The sequence below is a fragment of the Plasmodium fragile genome (genome assembly GCF_000956335.1).
Source record: "Plasmodium fragile strain nilgiri unplaced genomic scaffold supercont1.1, whole genome shotgun sequence".
NCBI classification, from domain to species: domain Eukaryota; phylum Apicomplexa; class Aconoidasida; order Haemosporida; family Plasmodiidae; genus Plasmodium; species Plasmodium fragile.
The window spans coordinates 778-25,053 of NW_012192581.1; the positions used below are offsets into that span (position 1 = coordinate 778).

General features: G+C 42.4%; 7 protein-coding genes across 7 annotated transcripts; 4 read left to right on the forward strand and 3 right to left on the reverse strand.

The window, feature by feature from the left end:
• Positions 1-852: 852 nt before the first annotated feature.
• Positions 853-1,185, forward strand: AK88_00001 (uncharacterized protein; the record flags this gene model as incomplete). The annotated part of the gene is made up of 1 exon (XM_012477652.1): positions 853-1,185. A coding segment is annotated over one exon (333 nt), but the record flags the coding sequence as incomplete, so codon positions are not given.
• A 559-nt stretch (positions 1,186-1,744) lies between these two features.
• AK88_00002 (threonine-tRNA ligase) lies at positions 1,745-4,372 on the reverse strand (the record flags this gene model as incomplete). The annotated part of the gene is made up of 1 exon (XM_012477653.1): positions 1,745-4,372. The coding sequence occupies one exon, from the start codon at positions 4,370-4,372 to the stop codon at positions 1,745-1,747; it is 2,628 nt and encodes an 875-aa protein (XP_012333076.1).
• Positions 4,373-5,581: 1,209 nt separating this feature from the next.
• Positions 5,582-9,137, reverse strand: AK88_00003 (uncharacterized protein; the record flags this gene model as incomplete). Its single annotated transcript, XM_012477654.1, has 2 exons — positions 5,582-5,668; positions 5,787-9,137. 2 exons carry the CDS (start codon positions 9,135-9,137, stop codon positions 5,582-5,584), a joined length of 3,438 nt encoding a protein of 1,145 aa, XP_012333077.1.
• A 1,476-nt stretch (positions 9,138-10,613) lies between these two features.
• On the reverse strand, positions 10,614-11,358 carry AK88_00004 (uncharacterized protein; the record flags this gene model as incomplete). The annotated part of the gene is made up of 2 exons (XM_012477655.1): positions 10,614-10,880; positions 11,155-11,358. The coding sequence occupies 2 exons, from the start codon at positions 11,356-11,358 to the stop codon at positions 10,614-10,616; spliced, it is 471 nt and encodes a 156-aa protein (XP_012333078.1).
• Positions 11,359-14,225: 2,867 nt separating this feature from the next.
• Positions 14,226-16,793, forward strand: AK88_00005 (uncharacterized protein; the record flags this gene model as incomplete). Its single annotated transcript, XM_012477656.1, has 5 exons — positions 14,226-15,816; positions 15,938-15,985; positions 16,130-16,176; positions 16,341-16,454; positions 16,725-16,793. 5 exons carry the CDS (start codon positions 14,226-14,228, stop codon positions 16,791-16,793), a joined length of 1,869 nt encoding a protein of 622 aa, XP_012333079.1.
• Positions 16,794-17,710: 917 nt separating this feature from the next.
• On the forward strand, positions 17,711-18,896 carry AK88_00006 (uncharacterized protein; the record flags this gene model as incomplete). Its single annotated transcript, XM_012477657.1, has 3 exons — positions 17,711-17,797; positions 17,984-18,622; positions 18,753-18,896. 3 exons carry the CDS (start codon positions 17,711-17,713, stop codon positions 18,894-18,896), a joined length of 870 nt encoding a protein of 289 aa, XP_012333080.1.
• A 1,375-nt stretch (positions 18,897-20,271) lies between these two features.
• Positions 20,272-24,153, forward strand: AK88_00007 (uncharacterized protein; the record flags this gene model as incomplete). The annotated part of the gene is made up of 1 exon (XM_012477658.1): positions 20,272-24,153. The coding sequence occupies one exon, from the start codon at positions 20,272-20,274 to the stop codon at positions 24,151-24,153; it is 3,882 nt and encodes a 1,293-aa protein (XP_012333081.1).
• Between the last annotated feature and the right edge of the window lie 123 nt (positions 24,154-24,276).

Genomic DNA, 24,276 nt, shown 5'->3' on the forward strand with positions numbered 1-24,276 from the left:
TTAAAACATTTCCAGCGACATGTTCGCGCTCTGCCCCTCTTAGCGATCTACAACTATACATCGCCGCACTTTTTCCTCCATCAGTGTGGTTCGTACGGATGCGCAAAATGGTAGTCCATTTGGTAAACTCTGCATATATGTCGCGCACGCAGCGGAGGCATGTTTAAAAAAAAAGGTGGAAAATTCGTAGGGGTTATTTTATAACCATTATGTGCACCCTTCTTTGAAGCTCTTCTTAAAGGATGGAAAACTCCTCCTCCTGTTTAGAGGTCACAAAAGTGACATGTTCTCCATTTTGGTATTTTTTCCCATTTAGAAAGTAAAAAAAAAGAAACAGAGGGTTACAGCTTCGTTTTATCAGCGTGCGTAAAATTATCTGTTCCAAAAAACCCACGTCCATATTTCGTTTCGCCCTGTTTGGCAACAATTTTGAAAAAAAAAAAAAAAAAAAAAAAAAGTCAGCTGGAAAAATAGCTAGCCAAAAAGTCATATTTCCACTTGGCCACCATTGTTTAAAAAAAAAAAAAAAGAAAACTTCTATCAACTGAGCAGCAATCTTAATGAGTTGCCAAAACATCCATGGTGATACAAAACACAGTTAAAGAAGAATTGTTGACCTTTCCAGGCACAATTAACGGATTTGCGAAATAAAGAAAAACGGGATATATAAAAAAAAAAAAAAAAGGGGTTATTGTAACGGAAGAGAGGATAGCCTTTGTTGCCCTTCTCAACTTCATATTGGTGTGATACTCGTCGACTAAGGATTACTTGTGAAGAGGCATCCACATCCTCGCATCGGCAACAGCACCTTCAAAAGGTACCCAGTGTAAATATAGTTACCGCGTCACCCAGTTTAGCGACCAACCGTGTCAGACTTGCTCCCTTCCAAAAGGCAGCCCCATGGATCAGCCGACGGAGCCATTTTTAAACGACCCGAATATGCCCGAAGAGGAAAAAAAAGTGCTCGTAGACGCAAACACGAGAAAGGAATGGGAGTCCACGGGGCAGTGGATGAAGCGGAAGGAATTCCTCCTGAAAATGCTGAGTTATCACAAACAGAATAATATAAAAATCGATGTTGACAAGTTTGCAAGGATGGGCCATATGTATTACAACATGAAGTACCTGAGCTGCACGTACAGCGAGGCGGTGATGGAGGAGATGCGCATGTACGAGCAGGGTTGACACGTTTGTGTGCACGCCCCCAAAGGAGAAGCAACTGTACGGAAAATAACAACCGTAACAGTAAGTGTCCACAGGGGCGGTGGACGTGGAAGGGAACTGGGAGAAAAGGAGGCCATAGAAACTCTCCCCCTTTTTTTTTACCCCCCGAGGGGAAGCTCTCTTTTTTTTTTTTTTTTTTTTTTTCCACGGTTTTATTTGGCAAGGCGCGGGCAGTCGGCAACAACGTGCACGCACCGGTCCGTATTTGTCTCACTTTCACATTTGTCACGATATATAAGTTTAAAAACATTTTTAACTTTTTTTGTTTTTCTAAAAATAAATTCGTTCATGTCAGGGTTCACATAAGCATGGTGTACAAAAAGAGTGTGTGTGAGGGGGGTGTAACAAATGAAATGAGGAGAATGGTCGGTCGCTCGTAAAATGCAAAAATGGACGAGGTGGAGAGAAAAAATACACAGACATGTTAAAAATGTACACAATATTGGGGCGAATTAAATAGTCCCGCTAATAGGGGGGGGGGGCTTAACGGAGTAACCGCTTAACTTCGTTTAACGGCGCTTCACTGGGGGGGCTTTGCCTGGTTGAAGGGCTTGACCTGGTTGAAGGGCATCGAGTTGACCTCGAGCAGCTTCTTGAATCGAGCGATGAGTTCCTCCAACGAGCACACCTCGTGGTTGTTCTGGTCATCCCTGTTGCGCACAGTGACCGTGTTGGTCGTTAGCTCCTTCTCCCCCACGACTAAAATGAAGTTGAATTGGTTCAGCTGCGCTTCTCGTATTTTCTTATTGAGTGTGTTGAGCGAGGTGTCAACCTCTACATCGAAAAAGTGATTGTTGAGCGTCTGATACACATAATTTGCGTAGTCATTAAATTTGTCACTTACGGGGAGGACAATGGCTTGCCTTGGCGAGATCCAAAAGGGCAGCTTACCAGCTGTGTGTTCAATCAAAATGGCAACGAACCTTTCCACGGAACCGAGGATAGCTCTGTGTATAATAACTGGTCGATCGAAACCCTTTTTCAGTTGCTCTGCATTATCCGCGGAGAGGTCAGTATCTGCACCGTGATTCTCCATCACTTCCTCCCGTTTGCACATGGCACCTTCCCCCTTATTATCTCCTTCGTTTAGTACCCCAAACTCCTTGTTCTTGTACTGCAAGTTGAATCTACAAGGGAGTTGGAAGTCCAGCTGAATGGTGCCACACTGATGGGTACGGTTTATACTGTCCTTGAGGAGTATATCAATTTTAGGGCCATAAAAAGCTCCATCTCCTTCATTCAATTTCCACGGTATATTTGCTGAATTCAGAGCGTCCTTCAAAGATTGCTCTGCAAAATCCCATGTGGATATACTTCCAATAAACTTCTTCGGCCTTGTGGATAAAAATAATTCATATTTAAACCCAAACAGGTCATAAATGAAGAATATAAAATGAAGAGTGTTTAATACTTCCTCCTTTATTTGGTCAAAGGTACAAAAAATGTGTGAGTCATCTTGTTGAAATCTACGTACTCTTGTAAGTCCACTCAAACTACCAGAAATTTCATTCCTATGCAAAACCCCAAAGTCAGCTAATCTTATGGGTAGTGACCTGTATGAAGCATTTAACTGTTTAAACATAATACAATGTCCAGGACAGTTCATGGGTTTCATTCCCCATTCCTTCTGTTCCACATTAAAAATAAACATACAATCTTTATAATTTTGGTAATGGCCAGAGGTTTTCCACAAGTCACAACTAAAAACATTTGGAGTAATCACTTCATCATATAACCTTATTCTATATTCTCTTCTAACAAAGTCAATTAATTTATTGTATATCTTAGCTCCATGAGGTAGCCAAAAACATGACCCTGGCGATGTGTCCTTTTCAAAAAAAAAGAAATGTAATTTCTTCCCTACATTACGATGATCTCTTTTTTTTGCTTCTTCTAAAAAATTTAAATAATCATTTAGTTCAGTTTTTTTTTGAAATGTGATTCCATATATTCTCTGCAGACTTTCATTGTTTTTATTTCCTAACCAGTAGGCAGCTGAATTTTTTAACACCTTGAATGCTTTTGCCTTGCCTGTACTTTTTATGTGTGGCCCTAAACACAGGTCGATAAAATTTCCACACTTATACACTGAAGTTTTTTTATGTTCAGGGATTTTTGATCTGATCAATTCTAACTTAAAGGGATTATATTTGAACAGATCCATCACTTCATCTTTCGTACAAATAAGTTTTTCAAATTCTGCATTTTCTTTTATGAGTTTGTTAAATTCCTCTTCTATTTTTTTGTAGTGTTCATTGGTTATGGAAAAATCGCGTAAATAAATGTCGTAGTAGAAGCCTTCCTTTAAGGGGGGTCCGATGGTGAGGTAGCCTCCAAAGAGCTTCTCCAAGCTGCTACCTAAAATGTGCGCGGAGGAGTGCCAGAAAGTCTTCTTCGCTTCCTCGTGCTCCAAGTTCAGGAACTCAATTTTGCAGCTTCCTATAAGTGGCACGTTCATGTCCCAGAGCAGGGGCGTTTCTCCTCCTAATGGAGCGGTGCCTCCCGCCGCTTCCCCCTTCGCTTCTTCCTCCTGTTGCTCCTCCTCCTCTATGTCGCAGAGATCCAGGTTCACCTTCTCTACATACGTCACGCGCGCGACGATGGAGTCCTCCGCCAGCCTCTTCGAAATGGCGCTTGCAATGTGAAAAGGGGTAGTCACATTACACTGTGCCACTTTCACAGACCCATCGAGCAACTGTACATTTATGCTTCGAGTAAATTTGGGGTCACTCTTGAGTAACTCCTCCCTTTCAATTCGCTTCTTCTCCTTCAACTCGTTGTACTTAGCTAGCCTCTCCTGGATAAAGGCTGGGTTTTCCCCTACGACCTGATTCTGTTTTAATTTTTCCAACAGGTCTCCCTGGGATTTGTCAGCGCCGGTGGAGGATGCCATTTTTGTAAAAGCCAGTTTGTTCACTTTTAAAATGCTCTTCTTCTTCTTCGAGATGCATATACTGTTGCTCCAGAGTTGGTTAACGTATAGGGCGTTTTTTGTCCTTACCAAAAGAGCGTTACAACTGTTGTTCCGCCTCCTTTGCGCCTCATTCCAGTGAGCAACGTTGCTGATGCTCCTTGTTGCAGCTGGCTTATACAAGAGGGTGGCATTAAGGTTGTTGCACGTGTTCGTGAGAAGAACGCAAAGGCTCATAACCGTCCTTCGCATTCACGCCTTCGGGTTTGGGGGTCGAATTGTACACAAAAGGACACGAACGTATTCAAAAAAAAAAAGCATGAGCCGTGCGCATTTTTATATTTTTTTTTTTTTACATGGGTCACACGGCAGCGGTGGATTTCAAGTAGGGCCATTTCGCTTCGTAAAAGCATCTGTTGCTTTGTAGTTTCCTACCAGTTATGCTATTTTCATATTTATCCCTACTTATTATTTTTTATTTTTATTTATTTAGTTATTTATTTTTTTTTCTTCGATTTGCGCGGGCACAGGCACAGTGGGTTCTCAAATCCGTTTGCGCGGCACAGTGATGAAATTACCCCTGCCGGTATAGCTTCAGGCATACGGCGCATTCAATCCCATTTTGCACCCCTTCGCATGCGTGGCCCGCGTGGCTTTATTAGGTCAACAAAAAAGGAGATAAATTTCCTTCGCAATTTAAACAGTTGGACCATGTTGTAAAATTACTGTTGTTCCATTAGAAGTGCTGCTAAGCCCTTGTCGCTGGCGCAAGGGTACGTAGCAGAGGGTTGAGGTGCCCGTGTGCTAAGGCAAAAATGGGGAAGGGGCGCTTTTATTAAGTGATCCACTCATAACCCAATTTATTCCATCTCATAGCCCCTTCACTGGACGCATCGCGCGGAGCCGGAGCAATACGCAATGCTACTTTACACTTTCTTCACAAATGGGTACTAAAAAAGGACATACTTCCTCCCGCAGCGACTACACAAAGGAACCTGGTGGAAACAAGCATGTCCCTCTGTGTAGTCGCTTAAGGGGAAGAATAATTTTACACCTTTCGGGAAACTGCTCTATGTTGTTGCGTACTTGGCTGGAGGCCAGCCAGGGATGGGGGTGACACACCTCCCCCTGTGCAGCGAAATGGGAAAAAAAAAAAAAAAAAAAAAGCAAACACGCACACAGGTAAAGGACAAATATGAACAGGGGAGATAACGCCCTGCAAAAAAAAAAAAAAATAATAAAAAATACACAACGGCGATGCTTTACATCACTGCCCGCTCGGACGCAAATCACAAAAATGAGACAAATCAAAGAAGCCCTAACATACCACACAGAGTGGTGAGCAAACAAATGTGCTGTGCAGAAAAATTAAAAAAAAAAAAACATTCGAAAAATGGAATTGAAGAGCGTGCTTATGAATTCTCCAAACGCACGCTGACCTCAAGTTCAGTCCAACATGATCACGTCGCTTTCCTTTTCCCTGAGTTCTTCAATGCCCGTGATCCTCTCGAGGACGCTGCTGTCGCGGATGACCTGCGTGTGTAGGGGAGGTAACAAAATGGGTGGCTAAATGGGTCGCTAAATGGGCCGCAAAATGGGCCAGCAACATGGGCCGCTAAATGGGCCAACACAACGCCGCTCCGCGCCCTACATTTTCGACGAAGGCCTCCGGGCACGCCTGGTAACGCAAAATGACCTTCTCCGAGCAGCACATGCATCGGTCGAAAGCACTGCAATACATTTTCCTCATGGAGAATTCAGCCAAATTGAGGGACACAATGTGAGGTGTGGCTCCCAAGCAAGAAACGAGAGAATTTGAAGCAGCTCTGTTCTTCACCATTCCTGTCTCCTCCTTGGGAGGATCCCTTCCACTCACATGCACATGGCTGTTGTACACATACTGATCTTTATTTGTATGAGGTGCAAAAAAATGTAGTGGGTGTTGTGTTAGGGTTATTAACAGCTCAACAGAGAGCCCACCACTGATGCTACTTAAACCTGCTCTGGTCACAGTGCATTTCTCGTCCAAGGGTTGGCCAAATGATGAGTTTTGGGGTGAGTGTAAATCGTTACAGTAAAAACAGCCACCCCTAAAATATAAGTAGGGGTGTCTAATTATGTGTAGCGAATCGAACCCTAACGCTACTGTAATTCCCAAGGGGGGCATTTTGGCTAGCTGCTTTACATTTGTGAGGATGTTATTGTAAAAAGTTTGCCTTTCACGAATGGCTTCGTCGGTGAGGCTGTCCTCCTGGGACAAGTACATGTACATATCGCTACCGTAATCACACTGCTGCACCGGATTAGTGCACTGCACCGGGTTGGTACCCCGCACCGTGGGCAGGGTCGTGGCCCTCTGCTGCTCATCACAGTTCTGCCCACTGTGCAACTCCCTCATACAGCTATATTGCTTCTCCGCAATTAACAAACTGGGGAAGTACCTGGACTCCTTCGAGTCCGTCGCCAAAAAAACCACATCATGATTTGATATTAAATTATTTAAATCTGTGATGGCCTCCTTCGTCTTCCGAATACGCTCGTTGGAGACGTAAATCGAATGACCAGGCATGGGAATGTCAAACAGCCTAGCCTGGATGTTCAAATCTGGGGCAATTTTTAATAAGCGCTTTTTCGCAGCTACTACTTTGTGCGTGGGTACTTTATTTTCATCTTCTATGTCATCTGTGGTGTACAGCGACTGCCTACCTACGTTCGAATGTTTTACCACAGAGTTGTCAACCAAGGTTAAGTGTTTTATACCCCAGGTTACACACGTCCTGGCGATATTACACCCTACTGTTCCCATGCCTAGGATTAACACCTTGAGCGTGGTTATTTTTTCCTCCTTCAAATTTTTGAGGAGAGTCCACTTGATTAACTTTACATGCTGTTCGAGGGCTATTCTTTGCACCACGTCTCGGTTCACAAAGTTACGCAGGTTAACCTTATGGATGGTGCTGTCGCCGTTTACCGCTGCGCGCCTCTTCCACCCGGGCGCACATCGGATGGGAGCGGCCCCTACATCATTGGCCTCTTCCCCTGTGGAAGCTTCCCCAAGTTCCCCTCTACCTGGCACCTTTATTTTAAAAACTGAAGAATTTAGCAGGTACTTGACCAGTAGGTTCTTCCTCGAGGAAAATTGTGTCTTCCCAGTGTTAGGTTCCCCCATGTAAGATTCTTCCCTTTTTCCAATCCACTCATGTTCTCTCCCTACCTTTATCGCACCATAATCTCGAGTGACCATTTTTTCAACCCTAGTGCACTGAGAATTCTTCACAGGGGAGAGCATATGGGCATTACACATGCCACGCATTATATGCGTAGGATAGCTGAAGTAGGGGAATTTCCATAACAAATGGGTAGGGAATGCTTTGCACACGAGTTCCTCAGAGAGTAAGGAGAAATCTCTAAACACAAGCAACTCAATCTCAAAATCATATAACTCATATTTCAAACAGAGACAATATAAAAGATTTCGAAAATCCCATGCGAGAGAAGTGAAGACGCAATTTGGATCCACGAGGCAAATGTACAGGTGGAAAAATTTTTCCATAACATATTTTAGTTTTTTCTCCTTCATATTTTGTAGGTGTTCTTTCAGTTCTCCTAAGCAGCTTAAGGGTAGAACGGTCAGCCCAGCAGAATTGCGCAGCACGTGATGGGGGTCCTTGTCGCATTTCCTATTTGGATCACCCAAGTGCCATTTACAGTCAAATGAGCAGCACTTTGCTACCTGCTTCTCTGCATCACCTGCACAAGAACACATGCAAATATTACTCCCTTGATGGTGTTTCTCGCGAATGCCGGACAGATAATCACACACCCCCTTGAAGGAATTTAAAGAAGCAAAAGTTATGTCTTCCTCACTCTCTCCTAGTGCATTGCTGAGTCCTAAACGATGCAGACTACTCTGGTACATTTTCATATACAGGTGAGAATTTTGTAAAGACAACTCCTCTGTATCAAATTTTAATAAAAGAAAGGCCCCAGATTCTACAAACAATTTATTCCCCTTAAAGCACGTTTCAATTTTGTGAGACAAGTACAGCACATCTCCCACGTTGATGTGGTCCTTTCTTGAATCCAGATACATCACCTCAGGGTCGATAAAAAAATACAATCGCTCACTGGGTTCTACCATCTTAAAATGGACAGGCGGATTCACCACCGGATTCGCCAAGCTATAATAACACAGAAAATGTTGTAGATCGAAAAAAGACAAAATTAAATATGTGTTTATTTTTTCAAAATAATTTAGCTCATTTGGTTTATATGTCCAGAAGGAATCTTCATAGATGCTCTCCTCCTTTGTTTCATCACCGGGGCCATTGTCCACATGGCTAGCTTTTTTCAAGTACCTCCTCAAATTGCTCATGGTATAATTAATGTGTGTGCATTTCTTCGTGGTTAGAAATTCCTCCAGAGTATTAAAATTTAGTAAAATGCCCCGATATTTCTTTGAACATGTGTTCCTTTTCATTTCTGTAGTATCCTTCCCCTGTGTTCTTTTCACATCTTCGCTCCTACCTGTGTACATGGCGCATAAAAACTCCTCTTCTTCATCACTTACACCATGCGGAAGAGTGTTCCTTGGAATAACGTTTCCCTTTTCTGCCATTTTTTTATGGGTCATATTCTCTGTTGCAGTTTGCCCGATTTGCCCCTCGATATGCGGAAAAGAATTCTTACAAATTTCCACCACGCTGCAATTCACATAGGGATGCTCAAACACCACCGGCTCTGAAGAATATGGCGGGACGGGGTGATTCATTGTCACCTTCATTCTATGCACGTTGCTAGTTGAAAGCAGATTGATGTATTCACATCGATGCTTGTAAATTTCCATTTTCTGTTCATACAATTTTGTGAAAAAAGAAATGTCCATTTTGAACTCGTTGTAGCAGTGCTTCAGAATGTCCACCCTTTCCGCTTGTTCCTTTTTTTGTTGTTCTTTTTTTGCTTTATTCTCCCCTGACGGGGGTTTCTTTAAACTGGCGTCCATCTTCACTCCTAATCTGTGGTGCTAACTACTCTGCGTTATTCTGCCAGAAGGGCGAGGGGCCAAAGTTAAACAGATGATTTTTTTTTTTTTTTTTTTTTCTTCCCTTTTTTTGTTATTCGCCCTATGTAGTATGGAGCTGCAAAATGGAGTGAACAACTTTGTGATACACACTTTGTGTCCCTGTTAGAGAGAAATGTTGCACCAACAGGGATGCTCTCCTCATACTTAACATTAACACATTTTTAAAAAACAATTTGTTCCCACCCTTTTCGCGCACAACGGAATGTTGCTTATGAGAAGTAAAACGTGGTGACTACACATGGCTGAAATGGTGCAGAAGAAATTGGCTCCCCAAAATAAGGCGAAACTGTTGGGGGGGGAGCCCAAATGATAGAAGCCTTGGAACAGAATTATAATTAAAATGCACACCTTCCTCAATTTTGCCTCACCCGCTTGACACACATGCACAGCATTTCTGGCCAGTTGTCCTTTATTTCAAAGTGACCTTTTTTTTTTTTTTTTTTTTTTTACCAAAATTCGTGCCTCCTACATTTTTGTTTCTGCATTGAAAATGGTTTTATAATTAAAAATTTTTTTTTTTTTTTTTTTTTAGCTACTCATATTAGCGCCTGTTACTGCACTTGTCCCTTCCTCCTCCCCTGCCCATTAATCGAAGCACAAGCAGCAACTGGCAAAACGACCTAGTTTTATTACGCAAAAAAAAAAAATAAATAGCAAAATTAACGTTATCCTCTTTTATTGCCCCTCCATTAAAAAAAAAATTTTTAAATGGCACATTTAAGTTGGAAAGGTTTCACCTAAATATGGTCCTTTATATTTTTTAATGAATTTGTTTACAAGAGGTATGGTGAGGGGGACAGCTTTACAACCCCTACAACGTCCACCTACATGTGTATGCGAAATTTATGCACCTCCCGACCCCAAAAGGCATTTGCGATAGCGCATAATTTAATTAGCCGAGGCAAAATTTAACTGTGTACAAAGCTGCTCATGGATGGTGTAGTTTCGATTAATTCTTATGGAAGTACACCTTTGGAACATTTTGAAATGGTGGCACGATGGCCATGCTTACCCATACACATGCGCTTGTGTTAGCACTGTTAGCGGTGCTGGAGAGTAGGACTACCCCCCAATAAGGCTAAGGGGGACGAGGAGACAGTAGAACAATATGGTATGCTCAACAGGAATTAAAAGAATTCCTCCACCTCGCTTGCACTAACTTAATTGTAAAAGTCGACTCAAGGTTGTTTTAAATACACCTGTTACGGGGATTCGGTCTCTGCTTAATTAAGTTCAGCCATATAAATATGCACAACAACAACAACACAAGAAGTTGTTTTCGTCTTTTTTTTTTTTTTTTTTTTTTACCAAAATTATATGAACCGTTCATGCAAAATGTATTAAAAAAAAAAAAAAAAAAAAAAAAAAATGCAAAATGGCTAGCTGCTAATTCATTTACGCTCCCTTCTTTTTGGAAACACCAACAGTTCTTCCTCTTCGTCCAGTGGTCTTGGTATGTTGACCACGAACTCTCAGTCCCCAGTGGTGACGTAGACCTCTGTGGAGTCTGATTTTTTTCATTCTTTCCAAGTCTTCACGTAGGTAGGAGTCCAGCTGGTTGGCGATGACGTGCAAATTTTTTCCTTCCTTTAAATCCTTCCTTCGGTTTAAGAACCAATCAGGGATTTTAAATTGCGATGGGGCATTCATGATATGTACAATCTGTTGAGAGGGGAAAAAGGTTATCATGTGGTTGGAGGCATGCATATATGTATGCTAAGCGTACATTTACACTACTTCCCACGTACGTGAGTGTCGTAGGGGAAGCAAATAACAGAAGAGTGCACCATGGAATACGGAAAAAAAAAAAAATTTGTTGGCGTGCTACACAGAGCAGGTACATGGGATAAAGTATATCCACCCCGATCGAAACGTCAACTCGGCGGATTGCTGCAAATCCCACTAGGCATATCGCAGTCCCTTCTCTGTCACTTACGTTATTTATCTCCTCCGTGGTGAGTTCACCTGCTCTCTTCGTCGAGTCCACATTGGCCTGCTTGCAAATCACAGTGGCCATTCTCTTTCCAATTCCTTTTATGGCCGTCAAAGCAATGGTGACCTTTTCCTTTCCATCAACGTTGGTATTTAAGATTCTCAGTATGTGCTGAAAATCGTTTTGATCAATAACTTGTAGTGACATTTTCGGCGGGCTATTGTTTTTTCTACTGGAGTTTATAAAAAAGCAGATGGCACTGCGCAGGGGAGAACAGCAGTTAAATTAGCAAATGGATCAATGGGGAAAAGTATGTTCCGCTGGTATATGCGCTGTACGGCCGAGTATTTTTTATTTTTGTTTTTTTTTTTAAATAATCTCAAAATGGTTTGTAAAAAAATTAATTCTGGCTTTGTTCTCCAAGCTTTTGCAGCAACATAAAAATATTCGTTTTTCTGCGCAAGTGGCGGTTTTTTATATATTTTCTATCTGTGCGCGAGAATTTTTTCTGCACTTTAAAAAATGGTGACGCGTATTATGTTAATACTTTTTTTTTTCCTTCAATTTTGCGCTGTTTTGTGGGTTTCACCTTTTTCGCGTTTTCCCGTTGTGCTTATTTTTATTTTTTGAAAGATACAAGTTGTTTTTCTCACCCGAGTTGCACGTATGTCGCGATGAGCAGATGATAAAAAACGTGTCGTCCGTCGCGCTAAGCCCTGAACAAACCCTAAGGGGGGAGGAAATATTTTGACCGTTGGAGAAGGCCTTTTCTTAAAAAACAAAATTTCCCGCGTGAAGGAGAACCAAATATAAAGGCACCGCACCATAATACCTATGCGAAGGATATAAATTATCTCACGTGCATAACAACACAGAGAGGCATATACGTTTTTTTTTTTTTTTTTGCGCGCGCCGAAACGTGGGCTTACCGTGTACTTACTGCGGACCTATGGGTGAGCCACGCTTTTACGGAAGTCACCCATTTGGTTAACTGTCCTACCAGTGCGTTGATGAAATTTGTATACAGAGGTTGCTACATGTCGTGGTCAGCCGACGGAAGCACGCCGGGGTGCACTAGGGGGATGATTTTATGATGGGCAGGATTCCAACTTTTTACTTGCTTGCGACGCGCAACGGGGAATTAAAAAAAAAAAACAGTGGCGCCATAATAACGTTTGGGGCCGTAAGGCCATTCCGCATGCCCCATTTGAATTTATTTTTTATTGGTGGCACCGCGCCATTTAACCGCCTGCTGCTAAAGGAAAATTTTTATGTGAACCAAAAAAAAAAAAAAAAATGGGATGTCATTATACTGATTTTTCCCGTTTTTACGAAATTATTTTAAAAGTACTAGCCGTTTTTTGTTTTCCCCAAATGTGGGAAGGACAAGTTACGTAAGCTTAATTTGGAAAACTTCAGAAAAATGGGCCCCCTCCTTGGGGAGACGTACACATACATTTATATAATAATCTAAGTGCACGTTTTCTTTTCCCTGGGTGACTTAATTTGGGGTGTTCTTTGTGTCCCACTGGAAAAGCACAACCGTAACGTGGTAAGCGGCATGCCGGTGTTTATGAATACTCGAGTTGGAAGGCAAGACCTGCAGGAGGGATGATGAACCAATCAGTCGGTCTGGCGCATTCTCCTACGGAGCCCCAGTGCTAGGTGGCATATGGTGACAGTCCGTTTTACCATTTCTGTAAAACATAAAAAGACGAAACCTTCTTTGGGAAAGGAAAGACGAATGAAGCTACTACACACCATTGCGCGCGAAACATGTGAACGGGTTAGTGTATTCCACCCCTCGTCTATATGTTCCTTCCCCCGCCCCGTTCGCTAAACCTCGTCAGCCAAATGCTTTTTTAATCACGTCATCTTCTCTGAGATAATAGAAAATGCGAACTTTTTAGGCTTCACAAAAATTTGGCTAACTTCTAAAAAGTCACAAAACAAAAAAAAAAAACTTCCCATTTTGGGACCCCATTTTTTACATGCACAGAAATATTGTATAGACATAAATGTACACATTTGCGATATTTACGTGTGGCAAATTTTTTGGAATCGAAAAACGAATAAGTAAAAAATATCTCACAACTTCTTCCCTGTTGTGTAAGATGCAAACCAGGCGAGGGAGGAGGCGCCCTCCTGGAAGAAGGTATGCATACCCTACGCATGCACATATGCGTATCAAATGGGACTCCACAGCGTGGACGCACAATTTATTTTCCCATGCACAACACAATTTCGCATGCGCGTCACCCATATGTGCGAAGCGTCCTATTGGAAGTGACGCTATTCTCATGGGGATGCAGATCTGCAACATACACTCCACAGCCGAATTGCGTAACGCGATATGGCGCCCGCTCATTTCAAAAAAGTGAAATTCGCAAGGTGCTCCATATTATGCAAACCCATTTGGAAAAATAATAAAATACGGACGAGAATTAAGTATCGCTAATTCGCTTAACAAAAAAACAAAAAAAAAACATTCTGTTGTTAACCCACACAGCTTGGTAACTTTTAACAATATGCAAGCTGGGAGAAAAAAAAATGTAAAAAAGGAAAAGCGGGCACACACAACATGCATCAAATTTAACCCTTTTGTACATAATTTGTCACATTCTTAACAAACCGTAACGAACTTACAACTCCGTCTATTCACCCGCTCTTCCGCAATCACTTTTTGAGACTAAGCCCGAGGGACAAGTTTGTTTTTTTTTTTTTTTTTGTTTTTTTTTTTCCCACGCACTTGGTTCATTCCCCCGTGTTTCCATATTGCCGACTACTCATCGTTGTGCATTTTTTTAGAAAAATATTTTTTAAAAAAATATAAAAAACTACAAGAATGAAAGAAAATTAATTGTAAAGAGATCTTTTTTTGTTTTTTTTTCTCAATTTTGTTTCTGCTAATTAGGAAAAAAAAAATAATAATAATAATGACCGAGCAACCCCTGGTTGAACCTAGCCCCCCAGAATAATAAACTCTCAATCCACAAAAGGGGCATAAACACATAAAAAGGAACGAATTGAGGGGAAACACGACGAATGTTAAAACTGAGTGCGAAACGGGGAAGATGAAAGAGAGTATTAACACTGAAGAGGGCGAGGCGGACGATCATCAAAGTCAGGCAAACAGTGTGACCCAAAGTGGACTGAGTAGTTTGACCCCTAGTGGAGCGCAACGCCTGAACCAGGACGCTCCCCCCACATGGGCTGTAATGAACCACCACGTGAGGATTACCCAACCGAGTATCCCCATCAAAGAGAGCGCAAGTGGGCAGAAGATTTCCCCACTGAACAGCAACTTTCTCAACCCCAGCAAAAAACACACCATACTAAGGAGCATAAACACTATAAGGGAATGTATCTGTGCGAAATGCAGCATCCCAAAACACTCACTAGGGGGAACAAGACCGACAATCGAAATTGAATCCTCCATTAAATCTCCTGTAATACACTCTTTCCAAGTGAATGAAAAAAAAAAAAACAAAATAAAGAACATCACGTCGATACAGATTCCTGCACACAGAAACGTAAGCAACTTTGTTAAGGGAAACCCCCAACAAATTTTAAAAAATTACATTTATATGATAAATAGTAAAAGGAACAATTTTTACATGAACACTGAATGTACAGATAAAAAAGGACAGACACATAAATTCCCTCATCATCTTTTAAAAGAGCGAATACTGAACTTTAGTAAAAGACCCAGGGACATCATTTCAAAGCTATCGAACAAGTGCAACAGTGGCAAAATTTTGGAGAAAAATAAAAAAAAAATGAAAGTTGATAAGGAAGAAGAAAATGATGATGTTATCCTTTTGGACGGAGATCAAAATTTACCTTGCCGTTCAGGTGAAAATGGGCCAAAAAGTAGCAACACGGGAAACAACAATTTGGTGGAGGGATACAATAACGGAAAGAAAATAGGTGGAAGTAGCACCTTCAATTATTTGAAAACCCCCCTTGCAATGAAACGGAAAAAGAGTAGCATTAGCGTCAGAAGGAACAGCATAGCAATCGCAGGTGCGGGCATAAAAAATAAACAATGTGGCGCAAACCGCACGAATGGAGAAAAATGGGACAGTGTAAAAAGTGCGTCGTTTAAAAAGATTTTTAGTGCGGAGGAGGCGCCAAGTATAAAACTGAATTACGACAATAATTTCAGCGGCATGGAGAAGAAGGAAGAACAAAAGGTGAAGGACTTCTACTGCAAGTTTTACAAATGTACACAGGCAGCGCAAAGGGGAAGTGAGACATACCCAGACAGTGTCAACGACTCCGCAAACATGCAAACTTCCTGTTTACGAACACTCGATGCGCCGTCCAAATATTGCAAATCGTGCAGGAAATTTTTAAAGCTTCTCATATCGCACGGTACCAAGTACAAAGGGACGTTAGTAGGCATAAACTTTATCCGCCCAGACGCACAAAACCTTTTATACACGTACAAGTGCAATAAACAACACGAATTCAACCTGTCGCTCTTTCACATCATGCACAATTTGTGGTGCCCGCATGATTATTGCCTGTTCGAGTGTAAGGGCAAGCACCAGAAAAACTACGCGACTGAGTTTTTTCGCCTCAAAGAGTTGGACACCATGGAAAAGCAGAGGGACCTGTTTTTGCAGGCTAAAGTGTTTTGCCGCATCAATCCGGAGAATGGTAATAATTGCGCCCGTACATGTGCAAGAAAAAAAAAAAATATGTACGTATATACATTTTAGCTAGCTGACTAGCCATTTCCCCCCAATCACTTTTTTTTTTTTTTTTTCCCCCTGTGCAGCCTTGCCAGACAGCAGCGAGAACGCCGGCGCAGAATGCACCGATGATGGTAGTGACAATTTTAAACAGACCTAAGAGACAACCCGTGCGCATGTGTGTTATACATTAGCTTCATGCCCAAACTCGCATGTGCAGATCGGTATGCTCACCCAACTGAACAACGCATGTGCATCCCTTTTTTTTCACTCTTCAGTTGAGAGGATTATAAGGAACGCCAACGACCCGTGGAAAGTTCTCCAGGTATGTCACGCGGCAGTTCGCGGGCTTGAGAAAAAGCATGTACATATGGATGAGTGTCACGATGCACGTGTTTATTTTTCTTTCACAATTGGATGCGTAAACCTGCGTAATCATTATTTCCATCCCACACTTTTTTTGTTTTTTTTTTTTATGCCCTTGAGTAGATCAAGAAATTGTCCAAAATGGACTTGTGTGACAAGGAGTTAAAAAGGAAAGTACGAAAAAATTACCGCGCCCTGGCCCTGAAGATTCACCCCGATAAGAACAAAAGTAAAAATGTAAGGGAAGCTGAGGCAAGTATGCACATACTTTGTATGTTATACGCTTGTGTGTTACATGCGTAGGAATGTGCTACCTTTTAGGGAACGCTGCATTTATTTCTGGCACCGTTTTTCCCAGCGCATCCACCCCAATGGAAGAAGTTTCAGCAGCAGTGCATTTGCATGTGGAATTATTCCTCCTTGTGCACCATCGCCGATGCCTGAAGGCAGTTGCATAACTTACGCCACACACACCCCAATTTCACGATTACACTTCCCTTTTTGCAGGCCACGTTAGCTATGAACATTTTAACTAACTCGATGAAGGCAATAACATCCGCGTACCAGCATGTTTGAGTTTGAAATTCTGAAATAGTCACAGTCTGAGCAGTTGTCTGTTTTTTTTTTTTTTTTTTGAAAGCTCCCTTGGCACAATATTAAGTTGTTCAAATCCCCCACTCCAGCCTCCTGTATTTGCGCGTATTCTTGTATTTTAAAAAATGTGTAAATATGGAAAAAAAAAAATTTTGTTTTCCTTTTAATCATTTGTTTTGTGTAGCCCGTATCAGGCGTTGAAATTGCTCAGATGGTGGACGCAGCAGCGAATGCGGGTTTTTTCCTGCAGCTTTTGGTTATGTAACCTGGATTGAATGCCTTTTTACGTAGCCCTTAGAATCCCTTTTTTTTTAATGTGGTTAATCGCTTAATGAATTTTTTTTAAGTATAAATATATACTCTCCACTTGTTTATAAATTTTTTTTTTCTTTCTTTTTTAAATTTCCTTGGGTGTTATGTTTTGTACACCTTGTGTGGCGTGTTATTTTTTTTTTGCTTCTCTTTTTGAGAAAAGGGGCCAATTGTGTGTCCGCATGGTGTATATTTGTATACACTTGCAGGGTGTGCCCTTTTTCTTTCGATTGAGTTTGCCGCCCACGTTATGTTTTTTAAATTATCAATTTGAAGAATACGTAAATTATTATTATTTTTTTTTTCTCCAACTCCTTTTTGTTCCCTTTTAATTGTTTCATTGTTTATTTTTTGTGAATGCTTCTTTTTATTTTATTTTTTTTTAAAACTCCTTCCCGTTAAGAGCAACTACACTTTTTAAAGAAAACTTTTTTTTTTTAGTTTAAAGGATATCTTATGTGACTTTTTTTTTTTTTTTTAATGCATGCCGTTCCCCCTTTTGTCGGGACAAACTCCGTCCATCGTGTAGCAATAGGTTTGATTTTGCCAAAATAGGACTACCACGCCCGTTTCACACAATCTCCGAAATGATTAACAATTTTAAATCGCCCCCATCGAATGACCCGATTAAGAAGTTGCAGAACTTACTGAACAACTGCCTCTACTCCGTCGTCGTTAGTTTGAGAGAGTGAAATGTGCACACCAACTCGCATGCACACAGCGGCTAAGAGGCATATGCACAAGTTCGCCTGAACCGTACAGGCAAAATTGTGTCTACACTGGTCAGTCATGTTTGCGTGCAGCACTTTATACACACACACACGTCTCACCCCGTCACCTTTTTATCGTTCCACTTGAAGGACGTTCTGAGCACTTTATCCTACCAAGGGGAGCCCAAGGAGCTGGAAGTTGTTCCAGAGGAGGAGAGCGAATATGCGTACTTTGTGAACTTGCTCAAGGAAAGGGCCGCCGAGATTAGGCAGAAGCCGCGGGAGAATGAGGAAGCGGTAGAACAAGTACAGGCGGTGGTGAAGGGGGAGGTAGAAGAGAAGGTAAAAGAAGAAGTAAACGATGAGGTAAAGGAGGTCAAAGTAGAAACAAAAGAGGAACATGATGAAGAAGTGAACGAATATAAGGATGAAGGACACGAAGCGAAAGACGCGGCGGACAACCCTACGGGGGAGGGTGACCAGAAAAAGGACAGCGAAACGGACGAATCGGAGGACCCTTCAAGTGAAGAAACGAGCGATCGGTCGTACTCAGAGTCAAGCGGTTCATCGGATGGACAATCAAACGATGACACCACAGACAGAAAGGAGACGGACGATGAGCATACGCAACGCTCCTGGGAGGAAGGACCCCCCAAAAAATATTTCGTGAAACCCTATTTTGAGGCCCCCCTGCAGCAAGAAATCCTAGACCGGGTGGAACGAATGAACTTGATTTTAAAAATGATAGACTCTTGCATAGAGGAGCTGCCCGATTCGTTAATGAACGAAGTGAGTGCAAGTGTCGCGTTAATGTGTTGGCGACAGGGTATATTTCATGCGCTTGCGCGCACACATGCTCTTCTCCTCATACAGGCGAGTTAATACATGTGCACCGCTTTTAAACCACCCCCCTGCGCAGGAAGAGAAGTGCCAGGAAATGAAGGCGTTGCAGAAAAGGAAGGATGAATCCAAGGAGGAGTTAAAACAGCTCTACAGCGAATACGACGCCATCTACAGTTACGTCACGGATAACCTGCGGGACATTATTATAAACACGGAGTGACTGCTACAAGGTTTTGGAAGTCACCCATTCGAAGTCTTTCTCATATTGGTTTGGCTTCTTTGTAAAAAAAAAAAAAAAAAATGACCCTCTCTTTCCCACTAGCGTATTTTGAATGTATCTAAAGGGAGTAACAAAAAAAAAAAAAAGGGGGTGGTTAAAACGGGAAAAAATGTTCTTTTTTTTTTTTTTTTTTATTCCCAAGTGGCTTCCATACCCTATGTGGGTATTGTTTTCCTTGCCCTTTCAATTGTATCTCCCTCAAGGGAAGGCGCCGTGCAACGAAAATGAAAATGCAATATCGCATTTTGCCAGCAGTTATTTATTAAACGCGCCATCCCAATAAAAAATGGGCAAAAGGCCATAAAGGTTGCCCCTTCGGTCAGTGCGTATGTTGCTGTTGCCCCGCTTGGTCGTATTCTCATTTTGTTACATTAGGGGACGATAAAATATTTATTATGGTATCCCTGCATATATATAGAGGCTAGCTGGTTTTACCAAAATTGCACGGGGGCGTTATATCTTATAATATGTAAACCCATCCTGCCCCCCTGCAGCCAATTTTTTTTTTTTTTTTTTTTTTTTTTTTGTAAAATAAAATCCAACAAAGGGGAAGATTTTTCCTTTTTTTTTTGTTTTTTTTCCAGCTCTGCAAATGGTTACCCACTTTGGGAAAAAAAAAAAAACAAAGAAATAAAGAAAAGATGAAATCGTTACCTTTTTAGGGTTATGTTTTGTATTGCCTGTTTATGCCATCTTTTCACCCGAACGCTTTTAAAAAGGCGACGTGGTTGCAAGTCGGCTAACATCCCCCCCGCAGTGCAGGAGTATATACGGGAAAACTCTGCACGTTCGGTTGTTAACTCAACTTGGGGGGCACACAAGCTTGTTCGTGGAGACGGGACATCGTGTTTTACCAGTCCGTTAATCTGCGCAACTGAAGCGCGGGTTATTATATGTGGCAGTGTTGTCACGTTAACGGACGGGCACTCTGTACCCCTAACCAGAGACATCCATGTGAAAACGTTCCTCCAACTGGAAGAGAGAGAGGGGAAGCACTCCAAAAAAAGGTGAACCTTCGGGTTGCCCCATTTTTTTTTTTTTTTAGTCTCTTCACAAATCGACACTGCATCACATGGTAAAATTTGATGAGGAAAAAAAAATTGAAGTTAAAGCACATTTATATAAGTGGGAGATAAAACACTGCCAGGGAAGGGGAGATAACAGGAGCTGCACTTTGCGCAGTTGCAGGAAGGGATATAGCCCTTTTTTTTTATGTGAATACTTCTAACCACGCAGGTGAAACCAATTCACCGTGGAGAAAATCTCTTCCGTGCGTGTGGGTTCCCATTTTGCGCCACTATAAACAGTCTACCCAATGGGGCGGCCCAAAGCGTACTTGAGCCGGGAGTTCCAGCCGAATACCTTCCGTGGCGAGACCAAGGAAGATGAGAAGGCAAGAATAGAAGAATTAAATCAACTGGAAGAAGAGCTAGCCAAAAATAAGTACACGAGCAAATTACACAAACAGTTGCTTCTGCAAAATGCTAGTTTCAACAAAGAAGCAAAGTTACTAAAGTTACACCTGGCGGGAAATTTAATAAAAAACAAACCAATCGTCAGCAGGAAAAATATTTTTTATGTTAGTAGCGAAAGTGGAATTCTGCTGATAGATTTAAAAAAAAAAAAAAAAAAAAAAATAGTAACTTCCTTCTTTATAGATAGCATATTTTATTTTCTAGACAAAAAAACCAAACAAGAATATTTAGTGTTGAAAAGTTTTAATAATTACATTTACTTGTATCAAATTAGTGACAGAAGTTTTCATTTTGTGAAAAAATTTTTTATAAAAAATTTATTTTATATTAACAGTTTTGGGAAAAATGGCGAACTCTGTTTTGCTACTTGGGAGTTTGATCTAGAGGAGAAAAAAATGTTTATGAATTTTTACCTGCTCAGATTTTTATTTAATTATGAGTCTCCACTTTGTTATTTAAATGGGGAGGTAGGTGAACAGGAGGAGACGAAATCTGGTGTAGGGAAGACTCAGCTGGGCGAGTCCTCCTCCGCCCCACCCACCCACGTGACGTACACCTTTTCCTCCGACTCGGAGGACTCCTTCAACAAGGATGTATTTCCGTGCGAGTTGATGGTGAGCAGTTCGGATGGGGAGGATAAGCATGAGCAGCGGCGTGAGCAGCGGGGAAAGTTGCAGACAAGACCGGCTGGCCATGTGGACGGAGTAGGCACGCACAATAATGACAGGGGGTATGCAAGTCAAGTGAACGGTTTTGTTCCCCCTGGGGATGAAGCGACTGGGAAGAGGCGCAAGACAGAAGTGCAGCAGCTTAAAGCGAATCATGGCAAACGCAAAGAACGCATGCACGTCACTGCAAAGGTGAAAATAATGCCACTCGTGAAGATAAAGTATGTTTACTTCTCCATGATCGACATGAACCCAAGTCTTACCAAGCTGGTGCTAGCCAACAATAACCTTGTCATCATATACGACACCGTGAAGAGGAGATACAATCTCCTTTACTTTAAGAATTTCATTTCTGCAGTAAAATTAAGCGATGAAAATTTTCTCTCTATTGGATTCCTTAATGGCTACATACAAATTTTTTTGTTTGATCAAGTGAAGAAGGATGATGAGGATACGGCACAAGACATGCTGAGGAGAAATGCTTTTGTGGGGGAAGCCTTCGGGGGGGACAGTAGGGACTCTTCGCGCAAGACCAACCTTATGTCCTTGTTGAAGGCGATCGAGAACGCTTACCCCTACATACCCGGGTATGAAGTGGCCTACTATAGGAAGCAGGGTGACAGCAACGCGCGCGGTGACGGTGGCAACGACGCTCGTGCCGAGGTTGGCCATGAGGACGGGGGAGAGCGACACATGCAACACAGTGCGAGCGTCCCGTATATCAACTTCCAACTGCGGAAAGACAAAATCGTGGACATGCAAAAGGCACACGTGGTCAAGTACAAGTGGCACAGCCACGCAGTGTATAATATAACCATTGAAGGAAGGAAAGTCATCTCTTGTGGAGAGGAAGCCGTCATTCTTATGTATGACATAGACAGTGGAATAAGCGAATACATTCCTCACCTGGGATCCCCCTGTTATTGCACTTACGTGAATAAAGAGAAAAACCTAATTATTTGTAACTCGCTGAACAATACCATTCACTTTATAAATTACAATCACCGATTGTTCTTCTATTCATATGTGGGTCTGTACATGCCCCTCTCCTTGAGACACCTGTTTTTGAATTACCCCAATGTATACGACAGCATAAGAAATAGCATTAAGATTTTCGAGGGACAAATTTCCAGCTCATACAATTACGCCCTGGGGGGGCGCACTTCTTCCGGCTTTCTGCAGGGAGAGGAAGACGTCATTGGGGGCGGGGTCCTTAACGAAGATGCCTCAACCAACCCCGTGGCGAATATGGACGCACACCAAAGTGACAGCGAAGGGACGAGCAGCGACTGCTCGGGGAGTAGTGACGCCGGAGAGGACTTCGAGGAGGGCCAAGGTGACAGCGAAGGGATAGAACTCAGTTCCTGTGGGGAAGGCGAACAGGAACAGGGCGCGCCTCTGTCCAGCGCTGGGGGAGGGGGAAAGGAAAAAGGGGACAGAAAGAAAGCCATAATAAGTTTCAAGCAAATTCAGGACGAAATCGAAAGGAGCATTTTTAACCATACGAATGTACAAAACAATCTGTATAAAAAATATCAAATGCTATTTTATTGTGACTCCAACCGGGGCTTGGTATTCTCCTTCTTAACCTCCTTCTCGAACATTCAATTGTACAACGTGGAAAAAGACAAACACATAAAGTTTGTGTGTCCTTTACAAGTGACATACAAAAGTAGGTCCAGCGTTGAGACCGTGAACGACTTGGAACTCCTTTTCTTCTCTTTCACTCAGAGTAGGCATTTGCTAATGACCATTGAGAGGAGGAACTACGAGCTAGAGGAGGCCTGTGGGAACAACGTCAACGTCAACTCCTTGGTGGAGATTGTTTACACCTTTAAAATATGGAGGATCGTGAATAACAAGTTGGACTACGAGCCCATTTATGAACAGTCCATCACGTGTGACAAAGTGGGAGGAACACATGCAAGGGGAAGCAGTGAAGGACAGTCGTTACCCAATTCCACAGAACCCCCTGTAGAGGACGAACTAGACAAGTACAGAATGGTCATTAGTCATCCCTTCCTCAGCCTTTTCCTCGTACTGGAATGTGGAGGAGATATGAGTGTGTGGTGCTTGGAGAAGAGCGAACGTATTTTCGAACCCAGCGTGTACACAGACTATGAGGTGGACGTGTATCAGACGCAGGCCAGCAGCAGCAACTACTACAGGGAGGTGCGGAGATTGCACCACGTGGCTAGTGTATATGGGGGGGATATCGGTGATGCTGGTGAGAACAGCGGCCAGGAGGGTCACTCGAAAAAGGATTCGCGGAAAGGTGGCGTTAAGGAAGATGGCGCTAAAGAAGATGACGCCAACGAAGGAGAAGCAGACCAAGGGGACCCCACTCACGAAGACGCCATTCACAACATCACTGTCATTAAGCGAATCAACCACAAGAACCATCCCATCCTAGGAGGGGACATTACTAGCGACGGAAAAATCCTGTGCATCTGTCATGACCAATTAATAACCATATGGAACACAACGACACTGAGAGTGCTGGCAGTAATTAGTCACACCATTTACACGGGCCTTAATGAGTACCTATTTAGGTTGTACAAGGGAGTAGAAATAATGCAGACGGACACAAATAAAGGAGAGGCAAAGGGACATGTGCCACACATTTGCTTCTTCGCATTCGATACCATTTTTATTTACTCCTTACATGAGTTCCACTTGGTTTATAAAAAACAAATTAAAAACGGAATCCTCGAATACGTTAAATTTGACAAATACAATTGCAGCTTTGTGGCCATTGGAGTTACAAAGAGGATTAAAGGAGGGAAAGGACACAAGGGAACAGGTAGATCCAATGGCATTGTGCAAAAGAACTACTTGTACGAATTCACTTCCAACGTGTTGAAGAAGAGGAAGTTATTCTACTCGTCTAGGGATAGGCCAATTGTGGCTCTGGACTTTGCTCCCCTCAACGAGAGGAAGAATATCGCCCTGAGTAGCTTCCAGCCGTGCACACTGTTGGTCGCCCTCAACTCGAAATTCCAGGTGTGCACCTTTTACTTTAACAACTACGCGGAGTTTATGCAGCTCTCGTGAGTTTGGGTGCGGCAGCGCGTGCTCGCTGCGTAGAGCACGTCAGGTTGACCTGTCTCCCTGTTGAGCGGTCACCATTTTGAGCGCTGTCCTTTTTGAGCGGTCTCCATGTTGACCTCTCTCCAT